The sequence below is a fragment of the Ammospiza caudacuta genome, chromosome 9 (genome assembly GCF_027887145.1).
Source record: "Ammospiza caudacuta isolate bAmmCau1 chromosome 9, bAmmCau1.pri, whole genome shotgun sequence".
Lineage (NCBI taxonomy): Eukaryota > Metazoa > Chordata > Aves > Passeriformes > Passerellidae > Ammospiza > Ammospiza caudacuta.
In genome coordinates, this window is record NC_080601.1 from 24,638,744 (window position 1) to 24,649,681 (window position 10,938).

Here is a 10,938-nt window from a genome sequence, read left to right on the forward strand (position 1 = left end):
GTCTTCCCTTATAGTGCTAAATCTTCACTGAATTTCTTAGTGTTGGTTCTTTCTGGAGCTGCTCCTGAAAACTCTGCTTTCTCTTCTGCATTGTATTTCTGGGTCTCTTGGAGCTCTCCAAAGCTTGATATTTTCATTTTAATTTTGCTGTTTCCGAGAAAGCTTGAGCTGTTTTGTCAGGACACTGAGACACCAGGAATAATCCAACATCTTAAACTGGAAAAGCTTACAGGCTAAGATGATCTCACTGAGTGCAAGTGGCCAAACCACACTGTGGTTTTAAACGTGGTGTCCACTGGCTTGAAAAGCTGCTATTGCTGTATAATTTTTTATTCACCAGATCCTATTGCCACAGAAATAGCTGTTTATCATTAGCTGCCTTATAACACAAATATCTTAACTATTTAAATGTTCTCATTTTTTTCCTTTATTTTTTCCCTGTTTTTTTATTTCTATATTGCCAAAGAATGATGTTGTTTCTTAAGTATACCCTTGAGTAATGCCAGCATTGAAATAAGGGAAGTTTGTCCTGTAAGTTTTTCCTAAAGAAAAAAACAGTCATTAACAACAGTTAAATTGAGATGTGACTATAAATAAGAAGGCCAGTTCTGTGTTGCATAGAAGTGTTAAAATTGGAAATGCATTTGATTGTAATTAATTTCTTAAATACTGTACTTGGAATAGATATCTCTCCTTTTGTAATTTACATATAAATTTTAGCTAAGTGTTCAGTGAGCTGCATGAGCTTAATTTCACAGCTTTACTGGATTGTTCCTGAATAAGTTTTACACGTTGTGAAATGTTAAAGGAAAACTTGTTTCTTTTCTACTGTTAGGGTATATCATTATTCTGCCAATCAATGTGCAATTGCAGAGTGGTCTGGTTCATTATCATTAACTCTATTTTCCAAAATATATCTTTAAAACTTTTATGGAAGTCCTTCCCTTAAATGACCTGTGATAATTCATAATTTTCCTCATTAACACATGATGTGTAGCCTCGCATCACTGGTCTTTTGAGATTTATGTCTAGGTAAGCCTGGGAAAGCCGTTGTGCTGTAATTGAGGCTGTGAATTGAAGAGGCATGGTCGCCTGTGTGCAGTTTGGCCATAAAACCTTAGAGAAGTCCTAGCACAGCAAGCCAGCAAGTGAAAGGAACCTGAGGCCTCCTAAATGTGAGTGTGAGCTGTTACCAACCTGCTGACTCTGGGACACTCAGAGGCAGGTTGTCAGTGATGAGAGAGGAGGAACCTACAGAGGCTCTGTGCCCTAAGCAGTCTGGGGTTTCTGTGTTTTAAGGGATGGTGCCCTGTTCCTTTACAGCACTCTTTGATCCACGTGCTCCATTCTCAGCTCAGGCACGGTGAGCTCACAGCTGCCAACGCTCACAAAGGAAAAATCTGAGACTCATTCCACTCCTCCATCTGCATCTTCTCATCACTGCACCTAAGCTTCTCCTTTAACCAATATTTGTGTTGCTGTATTTATGTTTCATAGTTAAGGGAAGCTGTTTAAGTTCCTCAATTTTCTTAACGTGTGTGAAATGTCTTGGCATGCATTTGAGTCTGGAATTGCCTTGCAACAGGTGTTCCAGCAACTGAGGTGTGAACAGGCTTTTACAGAAAAAAAACCTGAGCATATAATTATTTTTCAGCTGAGAATATCTGCCTGTTCTGGGCTGTCAAAGCATAATAAATGCTTTAACTCATCAGGTTCAATGCCCTCTGGTTGCTTTTATAAAAGCAGATTTTTATTTATTTATTTTTCTAAGTCATTCTTGAGCTCAAAAACTGACAATTTTCATGAGTTTGGCTAAACTTGAAAGGTACAACAACTGTTTGTTATTTAAGATACTTTCAAGTTAGTGTCTTAACAGAATGGGGTAACTGGAAGGGAAAAAAGGAACATTTGCCCTAAACCGTAGTATATATCAATTTTTTAGGCATAAGTACAGTCTAGACACATGTATGAGAATATTTTCTCTGGCTATTTTTTGTCAGAAGATATGTATCATGAAAGCATGAAAGAGACAGAAACACCTTAGAACTGCAAGAAGATAAACAAAATGCCAGATACAGTTTGAACAAGCTTTTGAAACACTTCCCCCAGGAAAAAAAGAATTAAAAAAGCTTTTTTGCAGGCAATTCACTGACAGGCAAAGGGCTTACAGATGCAAATAAAGTTGTTATTTCTGGTTTCATACCTTTGCTCAATGATATGGAGGTTTATGGTCTTTGCAGATAAACTGTAGCAAAATCCACATCACTGATTAATTCTCTGCTTTGAAATGGACAGTACTGTCACCATTCTTTTTTTTTTGGTTAAATGGTGAGGTTGAAATTAGCATCATCTTACCAGGCACAAGAACAAACAGTGAAATACCATAAATGCTCTTGAGCTCAGGAAAAAAAAACAAAAAACATTTCATAGAATTCTGACTCCATAAACCTAGGCTAGCATTCTTTATGTTAAAAACACCCTATCTGAAACAAATGGGAACCCTTCTTCAGACCAAATAGCATTCATTCATTTAAGCTGATTCCTGAAAATTGTCAGTTTGCCTCAAATTTTTCATTACTACTTAAAAAAAAAAAAAAATGGGAAAGAAGTCATCCAGGCAACAGTAAAAGGGGGCCATGTTGTGATTGTAATGTAATTTAATGATTTAATGTTAAGTGAAGTGAAGAAGTGTCATTCAGGCAGTGAGAGATAGGGAAAAAGCAACCCTGTACCATTACTGACTGTAAATTATTCAGTAAAAGAAACTCTCTTCACATGTTAGGCAGAGCTTTTCCAAGTGGAATATCTAAGGGACCACTTGGCAAAAAACCATGGCCCTTGCTTTGGGTGCACCTCAGCCCTTGGGTTTTGTTTAGAAATATTTCTCTGTTTCAGTGCCAAGCAGGATAGTTTTTGTCCTAAACAGCACTTTCACAAACCCCTCCTGATCTGTGCACTGGAAAAATGCATTTTTGAACCCAAGCATCATCTTGTGTGTGAGATAACCCCGGGCCAGAGCTGTGTCTGGATTTGGGTACAACAGACACAGCAGCTCCATGCTGTGCCCTTGTACCCAGGCACTCTCACAGGTGCTGTGTGTGCCCTTACCCCCATGCTTGAACTCAGGAATGAAGCCCCTGTGCTTCTGCACACTCACGGCCACATGAAGCTGTAGGAGGATTCACAAAGCCTGGCTGATACTAATGAAATGTGTGCCACAGGCTGAGCTCCTGGGGGAATTTTGCCTCCTTTTCATTTAGGTGCTTCTGAAATTGTTGGTCTTTTAGCAGTGTTTTATTATGGCTAAGCCATGAGTCACCCACTCATTGTAGCATGGCAAGTCACAGCTGATGAGGGAAGAAGGTGGAATTAGAGCAAGTGCATGTTTTGCACAAAGACCCCTCTATAGGAATGGAGAAGGTGGTGGAGGTGGATGTTTTAAACTTATTTTCTGGGGATTGTTCCATCTGTTCCCACTAGTAAGAGAAAGCTTTATCTAAATGAGTGTTTGCACACCCACCTGAGTTAAACTCAGATAGAATCTTACCCTGAGGAATCTACTGTGAGATGAAGTAGGTTAGGCAATTCTAGATAAAGAATTGGCTCACAGACTTTAAATACTTCTGATGACAGTAGTGATGAGAATGTTTAACCTGTCCATGCTTACATTTTCTTATTGGAATTACTTAAAGAATGTATTTGCCCTTTTTATAGAAGGAATATATTTTAAGTGCTCCATTTCTATATTTTTCTGTCATAGCAGCTGTACTGTTAGAAGTGCTATGTGTAGCCAGAGGAGATAATTTTCACTTTCCAGCATAAGGCAACTCAGATTTCTGAAAGACTATACAATTTCATAACAGAGAATAAAAAAACTATTTTTAAAATAGATATTTCTTTTTAAGATACTCTCCTTTTAGTGCAGAATGATGATTTTACTATCTCAGGCTTGCAGTAAATCTAGGTGGACTGTGAGCTTCTGTCCTAGGGCAAGGCACTATGCTCCAGGCAAGGTCTGTGTGCCCATCTGAATTTGTTAAGCAAACCTGATACAATACTCACTTTGTTACCCAGTAATCCTTTATTTGAGGGTTCATATGCTTCATAAATTCTATTCTTTTGCTCCCTCATCAATCTTTCCAATTAAAAAAAAAATCTGTCAAGGCAGTTGAGATTCATGAAGCTCAGTCCTGTGTTTCTGTCAATACCCAGGTTCTTTAATTTTTGTAAGAGGCAAGATTCAAATGCCAAGAAGATTTTACTTTGTTACTTTGTCAGCTACGTCTCTAATTGTAAAGTAAGTTGATTATAAACCAACTGATATAATATATTGAAGAAATAATATTTTTAGCAAATACTTCTTACCTATAGAGCAGCAATAGATAAAGGGCTCTGAGACTGCAGCAGTTAAGACTGCACATTGTCACAAATTCTTTCAGAAGTTCTTGTAGCTCCTAAAAAAACAAAAGGTGCAGAGTTAATGTTTTACAGCACATATGCATTCCTAATACATTAATTTTTCCAAAGGTTTAAAACACTAAAGATATTGTATCTTGAATAGCTTATTCTAATGCATTACTAAATATCTACATCAATTAAAAAAAAATCTCAAAACTTAAAAAAAAAGAGTTGGCATCAGGATTAATTTAACTAACCAAAAGAAGCTCCATTCCATTGTACTACAGCTCTTTCATTTTAGCCTCTGTCCTTTAAATATTAGGAAAAGTAATTGCTGTGAAAAATAATGTAATCCTGTGCACCCTCATGCTTGTGAGTGCATCTCTGGCATATCAGTGTCCCTTCTAAAGGGACAATACATGACCCCATCTTAGAACACAGAGCTATTTAAGAGCAACCTCTCTGATACATGCATAGCATCAAAACCACTGCTATGTAACTTTGGTCATCTTTTTGTTAATGAGAAAAAATGAAATTTTAGGCTTCTATGCCTACCAATTTAAAAAATCCTTTGTATATAAATCATATATAGTCATCCACATTCATGAGAATGTTTGGCTGAGGCAAGATGTCTTTTCTGAATGGGATTTCTTTGCTTTTGTCAGTATGATTCACATCCATAATGGTTATTTTAAGAAATCTGTCAGCTCTGTAATCCATTTCTGGATGAAAAGATTATCAATCCATAGTATAATGCAGTCATGCAACAGATCTGAAATGCACAGACTGTGCACACTTTTCCTGTATTTCAGCAGAGTACACAAACCTTATTATTTGTAAGACTTGCTTCAAAACTCTAAAAAACTCCTACATGTCAGGAATGCTATTTATCCAGAATCTGCAAGACAATTGTTAAATGTTAATAAATGCAAATGAAATATCTTTTTCAGGTTTCACAAAGGAGCAATCAAACATAACATTTTCAGTGTCCAGCATGAGTTTTTCAGGAGTATCTTGCATTTCAATTTCCCACTAAACTGCTAATAAAAAGAACTTCAAGTTTCACAGCCTGAAACTTTGTTTCACTGTTCTTTAGTGACCAATGTAAAATGCCAGAAAGCTTTTTGAAAACCAAAGTAATTTTTCTTTCAGTCTACAGCTCCAGTAAGAGCAAAATTGTGGTATTTACCTAAATTAATGTCATGCGAATGGGATATGACTTTTATGTAACAGTGAAGTGACAAAATAACTTGTTAATGTCTCCAAAGAAAAAGAAAAACCATTTCAATGGCTTTTTAAACGAGCAAACATTCTCAGCATCTTGGCTACTTTAAGCATACACCAGCCTGGTAAATATTAATGTCAAAATAAATCATACACTCCTCCTGACTTCCCCAGAAAATCATGCATGAGACATTAAGAGAGCTGGTAATAGGAAAAAACAGCACAAATGAGCAGATGGTGTTGTCAGAACATTGCTCTCTCCATGCTGATTCTGTAGCACTCCTGGTGCAGATCGTGGGATCTCTTCTGCATATCTCATTTTGGGTTTGGATGCTTTCTACATTCATTATCTGTATCTCACAGGAAAATATGCTAAAAATAAAAAGCCTCTTACTGACTTTATAAGTACTTCAAAAAGCTGCTTTTATATTTAGCTTTTGAATTGCTACTATGAGCTCCTAATATGACTGAAGATCCTTTATAAAGAGATTAAGGAAACCTATGGATATTTCTGTGCTTGTTTGGGTTTCATTTTCACAGTACTGAAGATGAAAAGGAGTGAGCTTATTACTGATTTCTTTCTAAAGCAACTGATTTACCTTCAGTCCTTAACCAATGTCCAAGGTAGCAATTTTATGGGAAGGTGGGGTGGAGAATTTTGGTCTTTCACAAATCAAAGGTCAAATCCATCCTATGGTCCATGAATTACTTTTGTATGCTCAGGAAAAGAGAGCATGGAGGTAACAGAAGGGAGAAGATATCTTACCTCTGTGCAAGAAACACGAGTCGAGAGATCCAATTGCCATGTCAGCTGGCTTGCCCTCACTGCAGAGGGACACTGCATGCCAGCCAAGGAACAGAACTGGGTAACTGCTGGAGCCCTAAGCTGTTTCACAGATAATACTTAAGTTGGATATAAATCTCTGCTGCATGTGTGTACACGCTTGCAGGCACGCACACGTTCTCCCTGATGCCCCTTTCTTAGGGGGCTTGGTTTGTTCTGCTGAAGAGCCTGCCTCTTGGCATGTCTGCACATCTGGACCTTTCCTGTCACACATTTCTTTATCAAAGGCTACACATTCACAGCAATGTTCCTTCCTGCACGCATGTATGGATGGAACTACTGGTATTTAACTCTAGTTCAGCCAAACCCGTAATATTTTTCTCTCACACTAGAAAAATAAGCATTACCTGTTTTCTGCATAGAATATTGAGCCGTTTGGTTTAACTAGACAGACTGCATGCTGTCCAGATTATTGTGCATATATTGACACATCTTGTTCTGAACATTTAATTGAGGTGAAGGTAACAAATCTGCCCCAGATTCTCATATGATGAGACAACATTTTTCTACTTTTATTCAGATCAGATTAAGACTGTAAAATGTCATCCAATGTTTTGACATTTCTCATGGGAATTCAGTTATTTATCTTCAGCATGACAGGAAAAGTGAATTATGCAAGTTTCACAAACCTTTGAGGCTGAAATGGGGTGAGGCAGAAAGCTGGCAGAGGTAGTAGAAATATCCAAAGATTTCACTGGAAGTGAATTTTGCGTGAATAAATTAAAGGATAAGATGCCTATTATTTTGAGTACCTTATGCACAAGTGGATGCATGAAAAAGACTAGAAATTATTAGACAATACACTTTGTCATATGGTAGTGGCCATATGTCTGAATTCCCATGGCTGCTACTGCAGGCATCTAAAACTGCATGTAGAATTATCTTAAAATAAAAAGCAGATGGTGGGGTTTAGCGTGTAAACTGAATTAGCATTACAGTTGCATTTTACTTCCACATCCATACTGTTGAATGACAGTGTCTTTAAGTGCTTGACTGAAAGGCAGAGAGAAACTCAGGAGGGATTCACCCAGATTGCCAGAGAAGTAAAGCTGCCTCCCCTGCTCTGGATTCTCTGCTTGCATTGTCTACTGGAACTGCAAAGTAACCTGTGAGCTTATCTGTTCTTGAGTTCACCCTGTTTGTTAGATCAAAATGAACCAGTTGGAGGGGAAATGATGGGAAGCTGGAAACACTGAGGACTCCATGGGAGAAAGGGAGAGGGTATATGGAAGGCAGTCACAAGGTAAGATTTGGAAGTAGAGGGCATGTATCCCTGGGGTCAGCTGTGCCCCCTCCAGTTTCTTTTGCAGCACCAGCCTCCTCACTGGTGGGATGGTAGAAGAAGCACAAAAGGCCTTGACCCTGTGCAAGCTCAGCTCAGCAGTAACTAAAACATCCCTGAAATACCAACACTTCTGTTTGCAGCACAAACCCAAAACACAGCCCCATTCCAGCCATTCTGAAGAAAATTTACATTACTTCAGCCAAAACCACCACAGCCTGGAAAAGTCAACTGCATACAACAGACTGACAGTAGTCACTGACAAAGCACTTCGTGAAATAAAGTTGTATCTGATACCCATGATATCTGTCTTTGGGTTAATCTGCATGTCTGCCTATAATGGCTGCACTTTCATGGTACTTCCTAACACTCCCTGAAAGAGAAAGAAATGCAAAATTTTCACACATTCAAATATTTTTTCATGTCAGTATTAATACTGCAGAGACTGCAGCTTGAGTGAAAAGTATCAAGAAGGTTTTTTTTTTTTAATGCGGCAAATTAAAAAGAAGGAATAAAACCCAGTGGCAGCAAAACTCCAGGTCTAACTGGGGAATTGACTGATGAAAGTGGACAAATGCATATGTTTGCATCCTATTATAAGGGGCACCCTGTTATGTGGCTGACAACTGGCTTTTGGCACACCAGCTAGCTTGTTTTTAAACCCTGGGCACATCTGAGCTTGCCTACCATGGGCGAAACCATGCAAGTCTCCCTGGGCAAGTAATCAGAGTTGGATGTACTTGGCCCATAGAAAGAAGCTGTCCTGTCGTGCTTTCTCTGCAGACAGGCAGCACAGGGGCCATCTGTTGTGACAGGATTATGTCAGCAATTGAAGGGCTCTTAGGCCTCTATTGCTGCTGTGTCTGCCAATAGTTCAAAGTGAAACACTGGAGTGCAGTTATGCTATGATCTTCTGATCAATAGTTGTTATGTGTGCCAGGCAGGAGAAGTGTCATTTTCTCAATGAAAAACTTGGGAAATTGCTCCAGTCTGAAAGCATCTTCTCAAGTTCTGCACCCTGAGATGTTTTTGTCAAAGATATTTTTCAGCAACAGAAGCTCATACTGTTAAATAAGTAGAATGAATTTAAGATTCACCAGAAATGAAAACTGCTTCTCTGGTATAGCAAAATGAGCTGTAGTTGAAACTTCATCATTAGAAATTGTTTATATAGGTATAAGCATTACATGAGAGTCTTTAAAATTATCCCAAACAAATCAGCATGACAAATACATTTTTTTAAAAATGACCATAGCATGATTTCAGACTACATAAACAACAACTCAGTGAGTTTATATGTAAAATCACTGTTCTCAAAGTGCCCTGGGAGGTGAGAATCAAAGTCAAACAAATCTACTGTTACAGCCTTAAAATTCTTAGTATCAGCACTTCTAGCCACCAAAGGAGTAGGGACTAGCAGTATGCTGCTAATACTTACATAATTAAGTGTCTGAGAGACATTTGGTGCCCTGGATTGAGGTCTTTATTTCCCACCAAGTTCCCTGTATTATCAATTTCATGAACATCAAAGCCTTAGAGTAAGTTACATAACCCATGATAGGATTATTTTATATGTTTATCTGTTGTTGTTTTCACTCTGTGCATTTTAAATACACTACATATTGTGGATTAGCTGCAAAATAACTGGCAAGGATGCTGTTAGCATTATACTGTTTTTCTGGAAAATTAATTTCATATTTATAAAAACTGGGTGCTTTGGATGACAGTACAATTCTAGGAGTTGCCTTCATTGAGCAAGTGCCAGATGTCCCACTCCCAACCAGCCTAACACTGAACTGAAAGGTTTCAGCAGTGTACAGAAATGGATGCAGTAATAAACATTCACAGAATAGATTATAAGAAATGAACATGTTCATGTGACTGCTTAAATGTAGTGCTCATTACAAGCTCTGCTTATATCTACTGAGAAATCTACAGAAAATGTGCCCCACAGGATATTTTCTAGTTTTAAAAGGCAGACAACTAAGTAACTTCTCTCTATCTTGTTCCTAAATATGAATTTAGATAGCTGACACTCAAAAGTCTGGCATATTAGTGGTGTTAGAGTCATGGCTGATGATTATTGCCATTTGTAATTACCCAAAGAAATCAGAGATTTATGGGGTTATTAATGGTTTGGGTTATGTGCACACAGACTTTATAAAACTTTTTGCTCTGTGCTGGACTTCTACCTAAGTCTGCAAATGTTTGAGTCCTCTTGTACCACAATCCAAATCTCAAATCTGAGACCTTTATTGGCTTTTTAAGGTGCTTGTGAACACTCTAAGGTCCTCCCACAGACAAGTGGGGATTACCTTCTGCCACACCAGTTTTACAGTCAGCATTCACAGCCCACCCATGTGGCTTCAATAGGGCCTCAGTTTGTGTGCAATGTAAAGAATGAGTGTGTTTGAGTTGGGTCAGAGAGGCAGGTAACCTTCAGAGGCTGCAACTGATGGGTGAAACCTCAAAGGACCTTTGGGAAGGTTCTGACTGTGCAGGAAGGTGCAAACAGCTGTAGGGTGGCAAACACTGATGGCTTGGGTGGTCTCCCATAGACCCTGTGAGCCCTGACAGCTGCCTGGGTGAGCACTTTAGGTCACCAGCATTTTATAGGGCGCCCACAAGGGTGTGCTGAAGGCAGACACAGCCCTCCTGCAGCACCGAAACCTTCCCTGTTTACACAGACCAGGATAAATAATGTGGTTTTATCGCCTATAGCAAAATGGAGACGGTTTTGTTCAGGCACTATCAGCCTAGATAAGATTAAGATAAATAGTTGAAAACCCAAAAAGTTGGACAGGATATGTTGGTTCAAATTAAGAAAATAACAACTTGATTTGGAAAGACAAATGAGATCCTGTCTTTGTTGTGCCAGTTTGAATCACTATTCCTATGAGAGTTAGCAGATCTAGAATCTTCCAGCCATTAACCTGGGGCCAAGTTTGCCCGCATAGACCATGATGATTGTGAGCTTTGCTGAGCACTCTCACATTGCAGAAACTATCCCGGACCCAGCTAATGCTCCTGCAGCTGCCCTCCATGCAGCCTCGGGCCTGGGAGAATGAGGGACATCTCACTCTGTCCCTTTTCCCCTCTGAGGGAAAAACCATGGCCCCGCAGGAGCAGATCAGGGTCAGTCATATCCATCTTCTCTCCTCAGTGAATGTTGTGCAACGTGCCTTTGAAA

General features: G+C 38.9%; 1 protein-coding gene across 1 annotated transcript in view; it reads right to left on the reverse strand.

The window, feature by feature from the left end:
* Window positions 1–4,670, reverse strand: part of LOC131561199 (gamma-aminobutyric acid receptor subunit pi-like) — a 37,373-nt gene extending 32,703 nt beyond the window's left edge. The window contains exons 1-2 of the mRNA XM_058810410.1: window positions 4,656–4,670; window positions 4,366–4,454 (exon numbers count right to left, since the gene is read on the reverse strand). Of these exons, the coding sequence (XP_058666393.1) occupies window positions 4,366–4,454; window positions 4,656–4,670 (104 nt within the window). The remainder of the gene's footprint in view (window positions 1–4,365; window positions 4,455–4,655) is intronic.
* Window positions 4,671–10,938: the final 6,268 nt, after the last annotated feature.